This window comes from Dama dama, chromosome 14 (genome assembly GCF_033118175.1).
Source record: "Dama dama isolate Ldn47 chromosome 14, ASM3311817v1, whole genome shotgun sequence".
Taxonomy (NCBI): domain Eukaryota; kingdom Metazoa; phylum Chordata; class Mammalia; order Artiodactyla; family Cervidae; genus Dama; species Dama dama.
In genome coordinates, this window is record NC_083694.1 from 67,606,640 (window position 1) to 67,628,454 (window position 21,815).

At 41.7% G+C, this 21,815-nt stretch overlaps 1 protein-coding gene across 5 annotated transcripts in view; it reads left to right on the forward strand.

Annotated features, from left to right (window-relative positions):
• The window catches only part of INTS7 (integrator complex subunit 7), an 86,241-nt gene extending 70,711 nt beyond the window's left edge, over positions 1-15,530 (forward strand). For 3 of the 5 annotated variants that reach the window (XM_061161003.1, XM_061161004.1, XM_061161005.1), the window contains 6 exons: positions 115-218; positions 1,465-1,533; positions 5,549-5,681; positions 8,980-9,078; positions 10,498-10,683; positions 14,014-15,530. In XM_061161003.1, the coding sequence (XP_061016986.1) occupies positions 115-218; positions 1,465-1,533; positions 5,549-5,681; positions 8,980-9,078; positions 10,498-10,683; positions 14,014-14,301 (879 nt within the window). In that variant the 3' untranslated portion in view covers positions 14,302-15,530. The other 2 variants (XM_061161006.1, XM_061161008.1) reach the window with 2 other exon arrangements.
• Positions 15,531-21,815: the final 6,285 nt, after the last annotated feature.

Sequence of the window (21,815 nt, forward strand, 5' to 3'; positions counted from 1 at the left end):
TTTGCATTTTTTGATTGAGAATTTTTTTCTTAGGTTTCAGTTTTTGTGTTATTTACACAATAATGATAGCATGTTTGTTTATTTATCATAATTGATACTTTTCCTTCCTTATAGATGAAGCTGTCCATGGAAGAATTCCGAAGCCTTGCTTCCCGATATGGGGATCTTTATCAGGCATCTTTTGATGCTGATTCGGCAACTTTGAGGAACGTAGAACTGTATCCTAAACTTGCCTGATATTTCTTGTTCATCGGAAGTATTCTTTTATTTCTTTTGAAAGTATTCTTTTAAATGTAGAGTAAATACTTCAGATATGCTTAACTAAAATATATGTTAGATAACCCTACAGATTTCCTATGTGAAAGTCACTCAGTCATGTCCGACTCTTTGCAACCCCATGGACTGTATAGTCCGTGGAATTCTCCAGGCCAGAATACTGGAGTGGGTGGCCGTTCCCTTCTCCAGGGGATCTTCCCAACCCGGGGATCGAACCCAGGCCTCCTGCATTGCAGGCGGACTCTTTACTAGTTGAGCCACCAGGGAAGCCCACAAATTTACTGTAAGTAATGGTTTTTTTTTGAAATCCAGTATGAGCAGTATAATTATACTTTTCTTTTTCAACCAAGCTTTTTAAAAGGTGGTGACTCAATGGTGGGTGGTCTTTCTCCCTCTTGAGAAGAGCATCCAAAACCGAGGTCTGATCAGTGTTGAGGTCTTTGTGCTCACTTGAGTTACAAAATATTTTTCCACCAGAGAGCCATTTTCACTCTTGCCTCACCTTCTTTTCTTCACAGCTAACAATCCTAGATTCCATCACCTTACGATATATTCAGTTGTTTCAGTCATCACTTTTGTTCCCTAAGCCATCTTTAGTTCTCCATATTTTTTTATTAGCAGCCTCAGATCCTTTTTGAAAAGAGGAAAGAGATAAATTGCTTTTTAGTTGTAGGACCTATAAATCAATAATTTCTGGTAATTTGGCTTACCTGACGGAAAACCTAATGAATGCTATGGACTCTCTCCCCTAAAAAATGCATATATGCACAAACCCCCCCAAAGTTTGCATACCATTTCAGGAGGGTTAACAGATCCCTTGAGCTCCAGTCTAGGAATCTCCAGGGTAACCACTCTGCAGACCCTTATTGTGGTGGTGGTTTTTAACTTTTATCAGTGAAACAGCTATATCTAAGATAAAGAGCTTTTGTGAGTGAATCACAGAGCCTGTTGCTTAGGTTCCTCTTTGCAACATGAACCTCTGACGCATCCTTCCTGGGACTATTACAGACAACATATATCCCTTAAAAGGAAAAAAACAAAACCATCACAGACTATTTGAATTAATAACATAGTTACCTTCACCAAGAATATGGTGATTTTCATCTTGCCTTGTTTAATATTGAAATGTAAAGTCTGTAGTACATTTCTCTATTATCATGTACAACATATAACCTTAACATAATTCAGACAGCAGCAGAGCTGTTTACTGATATCTCATGCAATTGAAGCCCTCATTTTGGACCCAGAATCAGCAAGGTACTGTTTTTTTTTTTTTTTTTTTTAAGGCTTTCATTTTTTAAAAAATATTTATGATTTATTTGGCCTTCGGTCCTTCATTGTAGCGTGCAGTATCTTTGTTGCATCCTCTGGGATCTTGTGTTGTGGTGCCCGGACTCTGGTTGTGGCATGCGGGCTCAGTGGTTGCGGCCCTTGCGCGTCTCTCGTTGTGGCACACGGGCTCTGGAGCTCGCAGGCTCAGTAGTTGTGATGTGCAGGCTGAGTTGCTCTGTGGCATGTGGGCTCTTAGTTCCCCAAGCAGGGATCGAACCCATGTCCCCTGCTTCTCAGAATATTATCAACAAAGCATTCTATTTTTTTAATTATTATTTTTTTATGAAAGGATGTCTATTATAATACTCATTTATTTATTGTTCAAACTTGAACTTTTTATTTTGTATTGGGGTATAGCCAGTGAACAATGTGGTAGCTTCAGGTGAACAGCGAAGGGACTCAGCTATACATGTATCCATCCTCCCCCAAACCCCGCTTCCATTCAGGCTGGCACATAACACTGAGTGGAATTCCATGTGCTATGCAGTAGGTCTTTGTTGGTTATCCATTTTGAAGACAGCAGTGTGTACATGACCTTCCCAAGCTCCCTAACTCTGCCTTCCCAGCCCTGCCCCCGGCAGCCATAAGTTTGTTTTCTAAGTCTGTGAGTCTCTTTCTGTTTTGTAAGTTCATTTGTATCATTTCTTTTTAGATTCCACATATAAGGGATGTCATACGATAATTCTCCTCTGCCTGACTCATTTCACTCCGTATGACACTCTTCAGGTCCACCATGTTGCTGCACATGGCATGATTTCATTCTGTTTAATGGCTGAGTAGTATTCCATTGTATACACGTACCGCATCTTTATCCAGTCCTCTGTCCATAGACATTTAGATTGTTTCCATGTCTTGGCTATTTAAACAAAGCATTTTAAATTTCTCTATCCTAAAGCACTGACTTAACCATTTTTTTTCCTAGGCAGCATCAGAATCCTGGCCTTCTGTTTTGAAGTCCATCTACTCTCAGACTAAGCCACTTGGCTGTTTTTTTCCCACTTATCTGATTCATTCCAAACTTTTTAGAATACTGCGTGAGAGAAAATCTCCATGACCTTGAGGTCAGCAAGGGCACAAACAGCAGTTACCATCGAGAAAAATTTGTTTAATTGGATTTAAAAATTTAAACTTCTGCTCTTTGAAAGATGCCATTCAGAGAATGAAAAGATAGGTTGCAGGGTGAAAATACTCTCAAACATACTCTGTCAAAGTTCTTGTGTTCAGAATATTAAGGAAACCATACAACTCAAGATAACCCAATTTTTAAGAATTGACAAGCTACTTTTTTTTTTAGATTTTGTTTCTTTATTTACCTGTGCTAGGTTCTTGTTGCTGCTCAGGCTTTTCTCCAGTTGGGTCAAGCAGGGCTCCTCACTAGGTGTGGGGTGTGGGCTTCTCACTGAGGAGGCTTATCTTATTGCAGAGCACAGGCTGTAGGGTGCTCGGCCTTCAGTAGTTGCAGCTCCTGGGCTCTAGAGCACAGGCTCAGTAACTGTGGGGCATGGGCTTGGTTGCTCCACGGCCTCTGGAATCTTCCTGGATCAGGGATCAAAGCTGTATCTCCTGCATTGGCAGGTGGATACTTTACCCCTGGGCCACCAGAGAAGCCCTTGACAAGAGATTTGAAGAGACACTTCAAAACAGAAGACATATTAATGTCCAATCAGCACATGAAAAGATGCTTAGTATCATTAAATATCAGGAAAATGCAGATTAAAATCACAGCGAGGTAAACTAACACCCACCAGAAAGAATAGCTAAAGTTAAAAAGCCCTACAATGCCAAGTATTAATTACTTGTGGAAGAGCTTGAATTCATACAGTTGGGACTACAAAATGATTCAGCTACTCTGAAAACTGTTTGGCAGTTACCATATGACCACCAGTTCATGCCTGCTTACTCACTCAGGAGAAATAAAAACGTATTTTTACAGAGACCTATACACAAATTTTCTTAGCAGCTTTATTTATAACAACAAAAATTGGAAGGAGCCAAATATGTCAACAGACAAGTGAGCAAATAAATTGTAGTATATCCATACAGTGGAATATTCAGTCAGTTCAGTCGCTCAGTCATGTCCGACTCTTTGCGACCCCATGGACTGCAGCACACCAGGCCTCCCTGTCCATCACCAACTCCCAGAGCTTGCTCAGACTCATGTCCATTGAGTTGGTGATGCCTTCCAACCATCTCATCCTCTGTCGTCCCCTTTCTCCTCCTGCCTTCAATCTTTCCCAACATCAGGGTGTTTTCCAATGAGTCAGTTCTTCACATCAGGTGGCCAAAGTATTGGAGCTTCAGCTTCAGCATCAGTCCTTCCAATGAACTTTCAGGACTGATTTCCTTAAGGATTTACTGGTTTGATCTCCTTGCAGTCCAAGGGACTCTCAAGAGTCTTTTCCAACACCGCAGTTCAAAAGCATCAATTCTTTGGCATGCATTTTCTTTTTTTTTTTTTTTTTTTGGCATGCATTTTCTTTATGGCCCAACTCTCACATCCATACATGACCACTGGAAAAACCATAGCTTTGACTAGACGGACCTTTGTCAGCAAAGTAATGTCTCTACTTTTTAACATGCTGTCTAGGTTGGTCATAACTTTCCTTCCAAGGAGCAAGCGTCTTTTAATTTCATGGCTGCAGTCACCATCTGCAGTGGTTGCTGGGGGCCAAAAGTAGGGATTTGACTAGGAAGGGTGCGTTTTTGTGATTTTGTAACATATCTCAGTAAAATTTATTTTTAAGTAAAGAAATACTCCTTTTGTAGAAGATGGAAAAATGTATTCTGGTTGTATACCCTTTTATTAGGTCACTTTGTCAAAGACTTTAAAATCTTCATGCTTTATTGTGTGGTGTAGTTTTCCGTAAAGTCCATCATATAAATGAGGTTTGGTTCTTGTCTTAATGCAGCTTAAGATGTAGTACAGAGTAGGGAACAAAGCTTAGGAGCCAGCCAGATGCTCATGCGCTTACAGCTAGGAGTGAGTAAATCCCTTATCACTCACTCCTAGCTGTATGAATATAGACATGTAATTTCGTCTCCCTGAGCCTCTTATGCATAAACGATAGGTAAGTGATGATACCTGTCTCTTGAGAGTAGTTGTGTCAGTTAAATGAAAACCTCTATAAAAGTACCTAGCTGAAGTACCTTGTGCGTAGTAGGCATTAAAAGGATAATAAGGGAGTGATAAGAATAGTATTAACTCAACGTAGTTATCTATATTGCATTTTCCAATAGCCCTATTGAAGTTTAGTTAGAATGCAGTTTTGCCACCTCTTTCCATTTAGAAATACTTCCAAAAATATCTTTGGGTTTGAGGCAGTAGAGGGAACATTGAAGAAATCTGAGTAAAACGTTTTCCAGCATGTTCCATCTGGTAGCTCTCTGCTGACCATTGTTGTGCATTTCACCTGCTTGCTTTGGATTCATGCCATTTTCCCAGCTGTGAATGCCCTCCATACTTTTCATCTCTTCACATCTTATCCTTGCTACTTGTGTAGTGATTTGTCCAGGACTGATATCTTCTATGACATTCCTCAACTCCTTCCATAACCTGATGACTTGCATATCTTTATTGGTTATTTGGCCCTTGTCTGCTGGCTCTATTGATAGTTACCTTTTTAGATGTCTTGTGTCTCTTTCACCTCATGGCAGGAACAATTTTTAATTAAACATTTTTCATCTAGTTAACAACCAAAGTGATTAAGACTTGTGTAGTTTGAAATCAGGTCTGGATTTGCATTCCAGCTTGTCACTTAATGTGACTGGAGGCAAATTACTTAATGTCTCCAAGCCTCAGTTTTCTCATCTGTGAAACGGAAATAACAGTGTCTACTTCGTTATTTTAAAGATTAAATGAGAGTGTGTAGAAAGTACCTGACACATTTTGACATTAAATTACTGTTTTGGTTGATGAATTGATCCTAATTTTTGACTTCAGTTTCCAGGAATATGGGTCTACAGGAGCAGCTCATGCTGATAGTGAATATGAGAGAAGAATGATGTCTGTATATAATCACGTCTTGGAGGAGGTGGAATCACTCAATCGGAAATATACCCCTGTTTCTTACATGGCAAGTTGCATTTGTTTTATTGAGGTTTTATTGTGTGGAAGTGAGTTTTTGTCTGTCTCTGGCACTTACTGTGTTGTGACTTCAGCATATTAACCTCCCTGTGCCTGTTTTGTAACAGGGTTAGTACAGTACTTGCATCATGGTGGTTGTGAGGATGAAATGGTAGTCCGTGAAAGCCACTACTTACCATAGCTGGTAGTGGCTACGTAGTCACACTAGCATGTCAAATCTGCTTGCCAGAATGCTGATAAAACTATTTTTCCCCTTTTTTAAGCTGTTCAACTGAGATTTCAATTGTTCTCAATCTTGGGTACACTCCAGAATCACTTTGGAAGCTTTTTTAAAAATACATCAATAGCCAGGCCCCACCACAAACCAGTTATCTTTGAATCTCTGCGAGGCCCAGACATTAGTATTATTAAAAGCTCCCAGGTGATTCTGTCACTACACGAGGGTTAAAAACCACTGGCCAATTCAAACAGAAGGAACTGGGCTTATTGTCGGACTGTCAGTAAATCAGTTCCTGCCAGGCAACGCCAGTGCTGTCCTTTATTTTACCTGGCCATCTTAGTATACCTGTGCACTTAGCCTGCTGAGTCTCTGGTGCCTTTGGTTCTGTTGAGCACCTGCTCTTTATCCCCTGACTTTCCAGCCACAGAAGACACTTGACACTCTCACCCAGATTTCCTCCTCCCTGTCTGGGCATTTCTCCAGTGTCATATTCAACTCAGGTTCCTATAAAAAAAAAAAAAAAAAACAGACATAGTAACTTAAGCAACAGCCATTCTCTCACAGTTCTGGAGGTTGAGAAGTCCAGAATCAGGGTGCCAACCGGCTTGTTTCGTGGTAGGGCTCTCTTGCTAGCCTCCCAGCTGCTTTCTCACTGTGTCCTCAGGAATTGGAGGGAGAGGAAGCTCTGATCTCTTTTTCTTTTCTCCCATCACGGGGCCCCACCCTCATGTCCTCATCGAAACTTAATGACCTCCCAAAGGCCCACCTCCAAATATCAACACATTGGGAGTTAGGGCTTTAGCATGTGGGTCTGGACACAACAGCACACTCAGTCCGTAGCACTGTCTTTGAACTTTACACCTTGAAGGGTGTCCCTTGCCCCACACACTGGATGCTGATATTCCCTGTAGCTCTCTTGTGTCTCCTGCTCTCCTCATTCTGAACTCATCATTTATCAAGTGTTTTAGATGAAATTATAGGATGTGTCATTAAAAGAGTCAGATTAGATATCAAAGTTAGATACTTTCCTTTACACACTGCTTTCCACGTTAGATTGTCAATACGTACTTGCTGAATTGAAATGACATAGTTAGCTGTTTGATACTGAAATTGGTTGCTAAGGAAGGTCGTAAAGATTATCTTTAGGAAATAGACATATTTGTGTGAGACATTGGTTAAAATATTTTCGTATTTCCTCTAAGCTCCACCCTAAGAAGTTAAATAAATGCCAAACAGTAACTTGAGTTTGATACATTTGAATCCACTGAATATAATGGAAGAAATTGGAGTTTTCTGCTCAGTAGGTATGCAATATAAGAGAAGACCCCCTCAGGTCAAGTTCTACCACTGCCAATCAGCAGGTCATGATTTGGGGCAGATTTCTAATATCCTTTTCTATGATGTGGGAAAATATCTACCTCATAGAGTTTTTGTGAAGTTTAAGTGAGATCATGCCTAATGCCTAGCACATTGTCTGGCCCGGCATAAAAGGAGTGGTTACTAAATCTTGATTCCCTTTCCAAATTGTGTTTTATAGATTTGGTACTTTCTGAACCCAAAATTCAATTCAACGAGTGTTTATTGAATCCTAGGAATAGAAAAATGACAAAGAGGGTCGTCCCTCAAGTTGTCCATAGTCTGATAAGAAAGAAAGATTCTGTAAGCAAATACAGTTCATGTGCAGTGATAGAGCTCTGTGCAAAGCAGAGTTGTAGCACAAAAAAGAAAGTAATTCACGTTGAAGGGTGAGGAAAACAGGTGAGGGTGCGAGTCAGAGAGAAGACGTACTTGCATGAAGGTTTTCCAGACAGACAAGGAAGTATAGAGAATTCGAGGCAGAAAACAATATGTTCTAAAGCAGAGGCAGAAAATAGCATGATGTCTCCTGGGGACAGAGTGTTACTGCTGCAGTATAATGTCCAGGCTTGGGACTAGAGAGGTGGCCAGAGACCAGATGACAAAAGGCTTTGAACACAGTCTTAAGGAGTTTGGGCCTTATCCCATAGGCAGTGGGGGCACTCTTTAGGAATTTTAAATGGGGGTGGAAGAGAAGTGGTTAAGCTAAGATTGTACATTATAGCTCTATAGAAACAGAACAGGTCATGGCCTGGAGGGCATGAAATTAGAAGAGTGGTTACAAGACTTTTGCAGTAATCCAAGGTAAGGGCCAAACTGATGAAATGGGAGTAAGAATGAGAAGAACAGCTACATAAAGATTATTTAGGTGTAATATTTTCAAGGCTTGGTTTTGTTTTTGTGTTTACTTTAAATCAGATGTGAGAGGATGCAGACACGACCTCTGGGTTTCCAGCTTAGGTGACCAGGTGCACAAGTGGTCGACACTTTCCTGAGACAGAATACAGAGGGACAGTGGGAGAGGTGAAGGTTTTGTTTTTAAACCTGTCAGACCTTGACAGTTGGATAATAGATCTGGTGTCAGAAGGAGGTAGACTGCGATGCATGGAAGTTGTCATGACGTAGAGATTCTTCATGTCCTGGGAGTGAAGAAAATTGCCTGTGAAGAACAATTGGACCGAGGAGACAAAAGGACCGAAGTGTCAACACTGAAGGAACAAGCAAAGGAAGAGAGTCTTAGGAAAGAAGATGGGAGAAGGGAGCGGGCAGAAAAAGCGAGGGCAGGGGTCATGAAGGGTCATTTCACGGAAGAGGACCGTTGTCAGGTGCCACAGAAATGTCAGAAAAATCCAAAGGCTAAAAAAGTATTGGGTTTGCATTGAAGAGAGTATTGGTGGTGGACTAGTCCTCCTACCAGTTTACTAACCATATGTGATTATCATATCACATCTCCAGACTGGCACGTTGATAGTTACCTGCAACTAACATACCTGTGGAGGTGGGCCCAAGGGCTATAAATCTCTGACCTCGGCAAGAGTGATTTGACAGATGTATGAGTTTCTAACTGTTATGTCTGTTAACATGGCTGGTGTGTACTTTTGTCATAATCTTCTGAACATTTGAAGTTTTTAAACTTCTTCCTGAAAGTAACTATTTGTTGATGAAATTTGGAAATTTATTTTCGCTTCATTTTTCTTTTTTTTCCCCCCAGCATACAGCATGCCTCTGCAATGCCATCATTTCTTTGCTGAAAGTTCCTCTTTCATTTCAGAGATATTTTTTCCAGAAACTTCAGTCTACCAGCATCAAGGTAATATAGGAAGAACAGTCAGGTTTAATGTAGTTTCATACCTTCTTCTGAAGATTACAGGGGGCAGAGCTCTGTTTCGGGACCTTACCTTTGGTTTAGATGAGACTTATACTCTTCAGTTGTAAGCCTTTCCTTCACCAACTGCTTTAGGAGTTAAACCTCTGCTCCTTTCTTCCCTGACAGCACCCAGTGCAGTGTGACAGGCATCTGGGTGCCCGGAGTTCTAACCTGCCTTCAGGAATGATTCGAGTGGGATTCATCACAGTAGCGCACAGGATCTCGAGCTGAATCCATGTCTAATCAGCCTGTTCAGACCCAACTTAGAATGAGTCAGGTCCAGTGAAACATTACCAGCCCCACCTCCAGAGCACTTTTGTCTGTGAATAACAAGTTTTGAGGAGCTAGTCAGTGAGTAGAGTTAGTATTTTAAAGTATTTAAGCCACTCAACATTTAAAAGCTGTTTTGATTCAAAGGATGAAATTGTTGGGAAAGAGGGGAATTGTCGCTTCTAAGAGATTCCCTGGATTATCTGTACCAGTAAATGTCTTCAGTGCACTTCTGCATCCGTTTGAATGTTTTTGACTGCAGCTGATAGAGCATTCCATTTCAGAACGACATAAGGAATGAATAATAAGGAAATTTTGATTATCTAGATAAGAAGTCCTAAAGGCACCATGTCTCCAGGGTTAATTAGTTTAGTGGCTCAACAACATTATCAAAAAGACCCAATTTCTTCCCTCGGTTTATTTAAGTAAAATTTGAGCTTTCTGTAATTAAAGTGTATTTAAGATTCTTAATATGTTTTTGAAAGAAAAACTAGTGAGGTTAAAAATGTCTTTGGCTTAAAAAAAATTTCATTGGCTTTTTTTAATGGAAATTGACTTTTATACCATGGTGACTTGGTGGTGTATGTAATCCTAGAATTTTGGAGTCATCTGCATTTGAATTTAGTCTATTTAAAAGTACCTAAGGCCAAAGAGACAGCAGCTGGACATGAAAATTTCCATAGTGCATTTCCCTGCTGGAGTTGGTTCATTGTCAAAGAAGTGCCCCACCTCAGAAATTGGGATAGAAGGGCCCTTACTGTTCTGTAATCCTCTGTTCCCCTCTGTTGGGGGTAAATTCAAGTAAACAAACAAACAAAAATGGGTATTTTAAAAGAGGCACTGGGGCGCTTTGGCTCCATAGCTCAGGGGTTAGAGCACTGGTCTTGTAAAAGAGGCACTGGGGATAAGGAACTGTAGACTTTAAAGGCACACATATCTGGTTGTCCCCGCACAGTCAGGTCATCAACAGGGGATGTGTGTCTCTGTGTGCACCTATCGTTTTAATCTGTGATCAGCGAATAGCACAGGCGTGTTTGCTGGAAGGAAGCTTGCTTTTGGTTGTGAGCGTTCATTTTGGTGTTGGTTTTCCAGCTTGCCCTATCACCGTCCCCCCGGAACCCTGCAGAGCCCATCGCAGTCCAGAATAACCAGCAGCTGGCGCTGAAGGTGGAGGGGGTGGTCCAGCACGGGTCTAAACCGGGACTGTTCCGCAGAATTCAGTCCGTCTGTCTGAACGTGTCCTCCACACTGCAAAGTAAATCTGGACAGGACTACAAGGTAATGTAGAGAAGAGGCAGAGTTGTGATTCGGGTTTTGTCAGCTCACTGATGGACATTTTCCATGGCTAAGCAGACAGTACTTACACCTCGCAAAGGACACAGATGGACATAAGTTCAAAGCACGTATTGCGGTGTGAGGGGGCTGATCAGTAACACTTCTCTTTTCCCTGCCTGAACCGGTTGACAGACAAAGCATCCATGCAGTGGAGTGTCACCCCTGTTAGAGCTGGGGGAACCTAGCTCAGGTTCCTGGCAGCAAGGACTACCTAGCCTTGTAGCTCTGAACTGAGTTCTCCCACCAGCCTCCGCCAGTACACACAAGAGCCTGCCCCTTTCAGACTGGGAGGAGCAGTACCCTGAAGCCCAAAGGAGAAGGGAGGAAGAAGGTGCTTGGCACCCCAAGTCCAACCCCCACCCGACAACCTACCAATCAGTAGGATTCACCTTCTCCCCTAGAGACAGGTACTGTTCATCTAATGAAAGGTCCCTCCACATGGACGGAAGCATCAGGAGTGGGGAATAACTTCTCCCTAACCCTCTGACCCCAAAAGAATACATCTGTTTATTTTTCCTTTAAGTAAATTTTAGCATGTTCAAAAAAAAAAAATCTACTATATTGATACACAATGATCAGATGAAGTAAAACCTCTTGTTAAGGATTTAGACCTAGGAATGTGCTGCTTTGAGAAATCATGAGGTAGATTAGCCAAAATCATGCTTATTTTGTTAGTCAAAGCTAAGATTCTGAATCTGTGCCCATGAGACACCAACGTTCCAAATGTAAAATGTTCTGTCTTTATAGACATCTCTTTCCAGTTGCTTGGAGATTTTCATCATAAACGGAACAAGGGAACAAGTGCACAGTTGTATGAACAGAGTTGTTTAAAGGCCCAAATTGGTGATGTCTCAGTTTATTTGTCGGCATCTGTGAACTGAGGTCCAGAGCAAGGAAAATGGGGTATCAGTAAAGATATAAAATGAGAGCATTTTATTCCCTTTGGTGGTTTCAGGCTAAACAGCCAAGGGAAGGTCTGGTGTAAGCCATCACTACTTTCCTTACTTCGGTGACTCTCTCTTTCCGGGGGCCTCTGTGCCCACCCTGAGAAGGCTCCATCTTCATTCCCTCCCTCTCTTTTGACTTCCATGGCGTAAAGCATGGCACCTTATGTGGCCACTCAGTAGATACGTGGTGAGTAAGGAAAAAATCATTTATTGTGTTTTTAGTACAATTTTCTTATGTTGCAGTGGTCTCTGTTGTCACTCACAGAAGATCATAACGAGAATTTACATGGTTATCTTATCCCTGTCTGCAACTCTCTGCTCATTTTGAGTTTGAAAGAACAGTGGTGATTTCTGTTTTTAGAAAAACATACATTTAAATCAAGGTGTCTTTTCATTGTTGACTTTCCTCTCAAGAGACATTGCTGAAAGTCAAGAAGCTGATATTAACAAGCCAGGTGGTACATGATTGCTTTGTAATGTTACTTGTAGTGAGTTTGCAGCTTAAAATGCATCATCCATTTAGAGGGATCAGGTTGCCTCCTAGGCCTATTTCTGGTCCTTTTAAGGAAGTTGTTGTTTGGTGGGCATATTCTTTAGGGAAATAAACATCTTACAGAATTTGAATGTGCAAATAAAAAACAAAAAAGGACTTACAGATAACTCTAAGATCTTGAATTGGTTGGCAACTTCATTTCACTAATGTAACATTAGTGTCTTTGGAAAACTGATCTCATAATAACTGCCTACAGAGACCCAAAGCTTCAGGGCACATTTATATAATTAATCATACAACAGAAACACACAGAAACATAGAGCAATCAGGTCAAATATTCATTCTGATTACCTCCATATGCCTTCTTAGATTTAATGTCACTCTTGACATACTTCATCTTGGATGCAGATAAGGGTACATCCACAGTTGGTGTTCTGTTCTGTGAAGGACAGAGATTTGAATATCTAACTAAATAAGTGGACCAATGTGTTCATAATATAATAATCAGTGTGTTTCATAATATACTGACAGTCTGAACAAGACACTGATTTCTTGGGACTTCCCTGGGAGTCCAGTGGTTAAGACTTCACCTTCTGAAGCAGGGGGTGCAGGTTCGATCCCTAGTCAGGGAGCTAAGATCTCATATATCTTAGGGCCAAAAAACCAAAACATAAAACAGAAGCAATATTGTAAAGAATTAAAGACTTTAACAATGGTCCACACCCAAAAAAAAAAAAAAAATCTTGAAAAAAAAAGTCAATTTGTTGAAGGAGGGAAGAATCACTACCAGCTAGGATTTGGGGGGAAACTATATATTTACTCAGCATTATGTTGTTCTTCTGTCTTCTAGATTTTAAACTCCCTGAAACAGATGGCTGCATCCTCTTTCTTTAGACTATCTCTTCACAGGGTAAAGAAAGATGGAAATTGGGTTGGGGTTAATCTAGCACGTGTATGGGGAAGAGAACTTTCTCTTTTACCTTCAGGGTCTCCAGCTGGGCCTAAGATTGAACTGACATGAAGGCAGATTAACAGGAGAAAAGCATGCCAGTTTTATTAGCATTTTACACATATATGGGAGTCTTCACAGAAGAATAAAGACCCAAAGAAGTGACCAGGACAGAAAACTTAAATGCCTTTCGTTAGACACAGAAACAGTATATTTTTGACAAAATGACAAGACAGAGGGTTTTGAGGCTAGAGACAGTAAGTTAAAGAGACTGTAAGGCTAGGAGATTTCTTGGGATGGTGCAGGGAGGCCAGTGGAAGGTGAGGGTTCTCTTCAGAGGTTGGTTTGCACAGCTCTGCTTCAGTGTCGATTCCCAGGCTCTGGTGCTAAGGATCATCTTCTGTTCCTCGTGCAGGGAGGTTACCTTTCTCATGGAGAATTTGATATGTGTTTTAGGTTAAAAAAAGAAGTGTGTGGGGCAGGTCAGAAAGCCCTTTCTGTATCTGTTGTTTTTCAAGTGCCCTTAACTCTGCCTCAGCAACCTACTTGGGGTGGCATGTTCTGAACTCCTTCACAAAACAGACAGGCCAGCGTGAGAAGGTAGGTAGAGGCAGCTCCTCCTACTCAAGGACAGTGAGGAGGCCCCGGAGTCACCGTGCTTGGGTTCAGATGCCAGCTGCCCCACTCATTAGCTGTGTGACCTTGGAGAAGTTACTCAACCTCCCTGCCTCAGTTTCCTCGTTCAGGAAGCAAGGATAGTTTTAGTACCTGCCTCTTGGTTGTTTGCAAGGACTAAACAGTACTGTGTTACCACAAGGCTGGCTCACAGCATGCCCCTCTGTAATGTCAGCTCTTGCTGTCATTTAACGGTTCTGTCATTCCAGATCCCCATTGACAATATGACCAATGAGATGGAGCAGAGAGTTGAGCCACATAACGATTACTTCAGTACTCAATTTCTGTTGAACTTCGCCATCCTTGGTACGCACAACATTACGGTGGAGTCTTCGGTGAGAGATGCCAACGGTATCGTGTGGAAGACTGGTCCCCGAACTACCATATTCGTGAAATCCCTGGAGGACCCTTACTCCCAGCAGATCCGCCTGCAGCAGCAGCAGGCCCAGCAGCCGCTGCAGCAGCAACAGCAGCGAAATGCCTACACGCGGTTTTAGCCACGCCGCCGACGCACTGCGGGCTTCCCAGGGACGGGTCCGTTGGGCAGAGATAGTTTGCTTTTTCTTATGGATTAAGATACAGATGTTAGAATGCGGAATCCATTTATTCATCGGTTTCTGTAATGTGACATTCTGGGGGAAAAAAACTTTTTTTTTTTCTTAAAAATTTAGTTTGAGAAATAATTGGGGTCCTAACCAGAAAGATTTTTATTTTTTCCTGACTTCTTCTCCCACCAAGCCCTTCATTTCATCTTTAACACTTTTGTTGTTTTGCTATTGTTGCTTTTATTGTGGCTGAGCCTTTTCTTTTTCTTTCAGGAAAAGTCACATATTGGGATCATTGAATTAGTAAATTTGATTGCTTTTCTACCAAAATACATCACTTGCTGCCTGACATAGACCTCTAATTCTGAGCTGGGCCTTGGGAAATCCTAGTTCTGATCAGTAGGTGCTGGGTTTACCCAGGGTATAGAAACAGAGTCCTCCTATATTTGGTTGCAGTTGAAAGTGTCCCCTGAAACATCTGATCTTGTGGGTTCTGAGAGTGACTGGTCTGGCAGAATTGAAACATCCTGCCATATTATTTCAACTATTTACCTTTCTTTTCCCTGCTAAAGCAATCTTAATTTATTGTTTTAGTATTTAATTGACCCAAACAACAGCTAACAATTACATAGAAAGATTGGAAATTAATAATGTTTTTTCCAATATGTGTGTGATTATATATAATACAGACTTTTTGCTTGTTTGTTTCTTAGAGTGAAAAAATCACCCACATTTAGTATCTTAATATTTTAAGTTAGGAGGGCAGATCCTTTCCTTTGATTGGTTTAAGTTCTTCTTGGCAAGTTAGGTAATGCTAGACTTGATCGTCTAGAAACAGCAGTCTCTTTATAATACAACCTCAATGACTTGGAATGCTCAGGGAATAGATGTTTTCTGGTTAGGCCAGAAAACCCCTTTTTTTCTGTTTCAATACTGGTTGAAAACCATTATAAAAGTAATAATTATAGACTTTCTTATCTGAGCATGGTGTCCTGGATGTCATTTAACTGTTCCTTCCTGACTTGGGATCGTTCAGTGCTTTGGGATGATGATTTCTAGACATCAGGGATCACAGGATTGCAGACACTGCTGATACAGGCACTTGGGCCGGAAGCTGCTCCCAAGATGAAGTGCAGGGCACATTCCTGGAAGTTTTCTTTTAAAATAAATCTCTCAATTTCTTTGCTCGTTTTGCCTTTTTCTCTTTAAAGTTGACGTTGGCTTAAAGGAGGGGTAGAGTTTAAAGGAAAAAATGAATTTACGGGATGTGTGTGTATGTGTAATGTGTGTGTGTGGGGGGGGGGGCAGTGTGTGGAGCTGGTGAAACTGGCAGGTAACTCGGGTCCCTCTAAGATCTCTTGGCTTCATGAGCCGTTGTCCCAGCGCAGCACTTCTGCCCGTGGCCTGGGCGTTGTCATAAAATGTGTGTAAATCCACCGTGTCCAATGTGCGTGATGTGCTTTAGATGCAGCCCAGATGTACGCAGTGACAGGTGTGACAGCGTCTCGAATGCACTCCTGGGAGGCTTGCCGGAACAGAGTGGGGGGTGGGTGAAGGACAGCTCTGCCAGGTGTGGTAGAGCCTGGGTTCCCCTGTGAGCTGTGAGTTAGCCCAGTGACCTGGGCAAGTCATGTCATTTCTCTATAATTTCCATTTCCTTGTCTGTAAAATGACTGGATTAGATGGGACCTCTTGACTCCAGTCTAGAGTTGAGTTATCTAAAAGACTGAAGACCAGGAAAACGTTCCTTAAATTGGGGAAAATCTTTCTTTTTTTTTTTAAGTGGCTATTTTCAGAATGAAACTGTACAGTATTAATTTCAGGTTTCTGACACTGTTTTGAGGCAGAATTGTCCAGAAAAGAAGCAAATTTTGTAAACCCCAATTTGCCCAATTCCTGTATTTTATGTTCTTGAAAGATAGGTTTTTGATAGCTGTAGTTATAAACGCATTGATTTGGTGTACTCTAGTGTTGCTGGCACAATTGGAAAGGAATTACTAAAATAAAAACAAATCTAAGTAGTTTGAAGTGAAAAGTAACTCTGTGAAGCAAAAAAAGAGGCTATTTTATGTCTGTTAGATACAGATTTGGGACACTTCGATTTTATGTTTGGTATAATATCTACTGCATTTTTGGCATCAACTGTTAAACAGTTATTTGAGGTGAAAGGAAACTGTTTATAATTTCAACACTACACTAATAAATAAAAAGAATACTCAAGGAAAGATGCAGCAAATTCTGGAAAGATAAACATGCTGGTTACAAAGTGAACATGTTCCCTGATAAGAGTAACATAGGGCACTGGCCAACTGATCTCGGAAGGCAGGACTGATTTTTCTCAGTGTTTAGTGACTTTGCAATGTAACCTGGTGGCTAAGAGCCTAGCCTCTAAAGCCAATCCGTCTAGTTCCAAGTTCTAACTCTTATCTAAATTGGTGGACTCAGACAAGCTACTCAACCTCTCAATTTCTCATCTCGGTTTCCTTATTCCCCAAATTGGGTAGCATAATAATGCTTTATGGGTTAGGTGTGAAGAGTAAGTTAGTTAATACAGAATTAGGGGGTTCCCTGGTGGTCTAGTGTTAGGATTAAATTAAGCACTTTTATTGCAGAGATCTGGGTTCCAGTACCTGGTCAGGGAACCATGCCACATGCTACACGTACCACATGGCCAAAGTACAAACAAATATATTTTTTAGAATACAAAATTAACATATGTAAAGCACTTAGTATGTGCTTCACACATAGTAAGCAGAGATACTGTTCTTCAGTTGCTCAGTCGTGTCCCACACTGTGACCCCATGGCCTGCAGCACGCCAGGCTTCCCTGTTTTTCACTATCTCCCAGAGCTTGCTCAAACTCATGTCCATCGACTTGGTGATGCCATACAACCATCTTGTCCTCTGTCGTCCTCTTCTCTTGCCTTCAGTCTTTCTTCAGTGTCAGAACCTTTTCCAATTAATCATTTCTCCATATCAGGTAGCCAAAGTATTGGAGCTTCAGCTTCAGCATCAGTCCTTCCAATGAATATTCAGAATTGATTTCCTTTAGGATGGACTGGTTTGATCTCCTTGCAGTCCAAGGGACTCTCAGGAGTCTTCTCCAACACCACCCTTCAAAAGCATCAATTCTTCAGTGCTCAGCCTTCTTTCTGGTCCAGTTCTCACATCCATACATGATTACTGGAAAAACCATAGCTTTGACTATACAGACCTTTGTTGGCAAAGTAATGTCTCTGCTTTTTATTACACTGTCTAGGTTTGTCATAGCTTTTCTTTAGCATTTTATTTATTCCAAGTTAAAGTTACATTTCCTCTGCTAGTAAAACATTTTAAGCTATCTTCCCTCATATTCAATTCGGGTACATTGATTAAGAAAAAAATAATGTTGGCCTAAACAAAATGAAATTTCTATTTACTTGTTCAGTCGCTGGGTTGCGTCTGACTCTTTGCGACCCCATGGACCGTAGCATGCCAGGCTTCCCTGTCCTTCACTCTCGGAGTTTGCTCAAACTCAAGTTCATTGAGTCAATGATGCTATTCAACTATCTCATCCTCTCCTGCCCACTTCTTTTGCCTTCAGTCTTTGCCAGCACCAGGGTCTTTTCCAGTGAGTCAGCTTCTCAAATTTGGCAGCCAAAGTATTGGAGCTTTAGCTTCAGCATCCGCCCTTTCAGTGAATAGTTAGGGTTGATTTCCTATAGGATTGACTGGTTTGATCTCCTTGCAGTCCAAGGGACAATCTACTATCTTCGTCTACTACAGTGCAGTTAAGTACCATTAAAATATTTAAAGAAAGGGAATTCTCTAGCAATCTAGTGGTTAGGACTCTGTGCTTTTAGTGCCAAGGGCCTGGGTTCGGTCCCTGTTTGGGGAACTAGGATCCTATAAGCCATGCAATGAAACCCAGAAGAAGAAAAAAATTCTTACGTTTTAAAAGTATATAAAGAAAATTATGAAGTACTTTCCAACAATACTCATTGTCTTCATTGTTGATAGCAATAGTATATAGGTTATTTAGAAATTAAAGTACTCTTGTAGTCCAACTTAAACTGGGAGATCTTGTGATGTGACTTTCTTGCTCAAACCAACCAAGGTAGCAGGTAATTTGCAACTAGAGGCTATCAATCTCTTTTCACAATAAAGTATAGTTCAGAGAAGAACAAACCAGCCATATTAGATCCTCAGTGTAGGGTCCCAGAGATACCAGTTTAAATTCTAAAGACTCACTTGCATGGATCCTTGGGTGGGTCACTTGATCTTTCTCTGTTGGTATATGCCAGGAGTGTATTAAGAATAAGGAGACTCTGTCACTTGGTGTACAGAGTATATACAGTGCTATCCTCCAGAACTTTCTGTGATGACGGAAGTGTGCCAAGTCTGCCCTAAACAATACAGTCCCTAGCAACATAGAGCTGTTGAGTATCTAAAATAAACCTAGAGTAACCGAATCATGTATTACTTTTAATCCAGTTAAATAGCCTCTTGTGGCCACTGCCTTTAGAATTGGACAGCGCAAGAGCAGTAAGGGAAGAAATGACCGACTCAGTGGACATGAGTTTGAGCAAGCTCCGGGAGATAGTGAAGGACAGGGAAGCCTGGGGTGCTGCAGGCTGTGGGGTCGCAGAGTTGGACACAACTTGACTGAAAAACAACAAGGTTTCTGGATACAGCGTCTACGTTGGGATTCTTTGATGAACCAAGGCTTTTTCAAAGTGGAAGAGTATGGGTGAGGAGAAAGGCATTGGGGGTCTGTGTGTTTGCTTTGCTTCTAATAACACAACACTGTGTTGCTCAGCCACCCAGCCCTGTTTTGTATAATGTGCCCTCGAATTTAGTCTTTACCAGTCACCAACATTAAAAGTATGATGGGAGCACTGAGAAGTCCAAAAGTCTGGTGAATTGGCTTAGATTTCCGACCACCAGCACTTCAGCAGGTTATGGTCTTCCTTTCCATTTTCTGTGCAAGAACACAAAGACCTGGGCTGTGTGTGTGTTTTATTGGCTTAACTAGCTTTAGTCCACTGTCCTGTGGATATCCACTGTATCTCCCTATCTACTCATTCTATGAGCAAATTGCTATTTAGTTGTCACTGAAATTTAAACAAAGTCGTGGCTTTTTTTTCTTAACATACCAAGATGTAGAGTCATTGATTTTCACATTACAATTGAGAATGCTGAATGTGAATTTATTTTTTTCCCAATCTATACTTGCAAAACATTTTTTCAGTCCGTATCTTTTCCCTTATCCTGTTTACTCGCTCATCTCTCCTGGTTCTCTCCTACACAGTCATGTTTGTTGTGCAATAATTGTCCTCTTTGCTTATTTTTTAGGTCCAGCCTTGGTGAAATGATTTTGGGGATTGTTTTCTTTACAGATCATAACTATGAGTCTAGCTTTTGTCTACTGACACTTAGCTGGCAGGCTGAGACTAAAAATATTTTTGTTGTTGTTTTCAGATAATATTTTTAGTAAAATTATAAAGATGAGATAATATAAAATGAAACAATCAGGAAGATGAACATCTACCCAGTGCCTCAAAGTCAGATTATAAGCAGAGAAGAAACACTTTTCTACCTTTTGGTTTTCTATGGAGAGTTCATTTGTGGATTTTTGTGAAGCTTATTTGCAGCTTCCTTGGTGCCTCAGTGGTAGAGTCTGCCTGCCAATGCAGGAGATGCGGGTTCCATCCCTGGGTGAGGAAGATCCCCTGGAGAAGGGCATGGCAACCCACTCCAGTATTCTTGCCTGGAGAATCCTATGGCTGGAGGAGCCTGGCAGGCTACAGCCCATGAAGTTGCAGAAAGTCCAGTGTAACTTAGAGACTGAACAACAATTTGCAGATTATTTGTATTTTAAAGAAAAATACTTAGAAGACTATGACAAGTAAAATAGAACTGAGTTCGATTGAGGAGTTATGAGAAGGTATCTGTTTAATTTTCCTGTTTCCCAAGATCATGGAAGGTGAAAGTCAGCTGGGCTGCCTCCATTTCCACCACTCTCACCCCTTCCCCCACCACTGGAAGCAGCAAGTCCCATGATGCCTTCTGTTCATGTGTCATCTCACCCCGAGGAGATGAGCGAAGTGATGGTGAATTGTTAACACTTGAGTTCCCCATCCTTGCGTTCCCCTCCCCACTCCCACCCCCAGCAAAAGCAGCAGGTCCTATGACCAGGAGGGTTAGTTCTGAAATCCCCCCAGCCCCCTCCCCCACTTGACCAGAGAAGTAGATGAAAACCCTACAGTAGACGCACTCGTTGGAGAGGGGGACTTTGCTGGGTGATCCTGACAATGCCAGGCCCTGAACCGGGGTGAGAAATGCAAAAGGAATCTGACAGAGAACGCTCAAGCAAGTTGTAGTCTCATTTGACAGAAAAGACCTATTTTTAGAGAATGTGGAGAGAGCACTATAAAAGCGGTAGAGAGAGCCCAAAAGGTGCACTTCTGAAATTCTAGTAGCACTCTCCCATACACGTACCAGGGCAGGCTCTTAGGTAATTAGAAACTGGCCTTCATCTGGCATTTTCTCCTTTTCCAGCACTTGGAATGGAGTGTCCCTTCCTCAGGGAGCCTCTTTTTGAGGTCATCAGAGACAATTGGGTACCTACTACTTGGAATTCTGCCAGAGGAACAAAAGAACCTTTAGAACAAAGATACACCCCCAAAGTGTGAAGCTAATATTTAGCCTTGAGGAGACAGGAGCTTATACTCAGAATTAAAAACTGTCTCGTGTTGCAGAAACTACTGCTGCTTCTGGCCAAGCGGATGGAGGACATGAACCCCTGAAGAGCATGTTTTTCAAGGTATCAGGGCATTAGGGAGAAATTATTGTAATCGCAGAATCACTTAAGCAAGATCAGCTCTATCCTACTTAGCATACAGTGTCCCCTGGGGATGCTCCCAAGCATATTAGCCCTGCCTTGAATTGTCTCTCAGGAAGTGAGTGCATCTGGAATCTCCTTGAGGGCCCTTCACACTGGAGAGGGCTCACGGTGTCTGTCCCAAGCCCCATCTCCCCGTGTCGTCTCTCCGCGCCAACAAGGTTAGCTGATGGAAAGCACTTTTTCTTTCATCCTGAGCTCCAAGGTAACTCAGCTGATATCACAGGGCCCTACAGCTCAGTCAGCAACATTTGTCCATTTGTCTGGGCTAGAGTTCATGAACTCAGACTTCCCAATCTATGGGAAAGGCACAGTCAAAAAGGACACAGACAGTTTTGGAAATGGGGTCTTTTATTTATTCACCAAATGTTGATTGAACACGTACAGGGCACCAGGAACTGGGAAGACAATCATGGACAACCTCCCTGGTTTCACGGCCATGCCACTCCTTGTTTCTGCACAGACTGTGGGAGGGGAGGCGGCGGGAAGCCCACTCTGGCCTTGATTATGTTGGATGCGCCTGTGCTTCCTCGGTGGTCAGTCATTTTCTCCAGTGTAGGGGGAGCGGAAGGTGTTCAGACAGG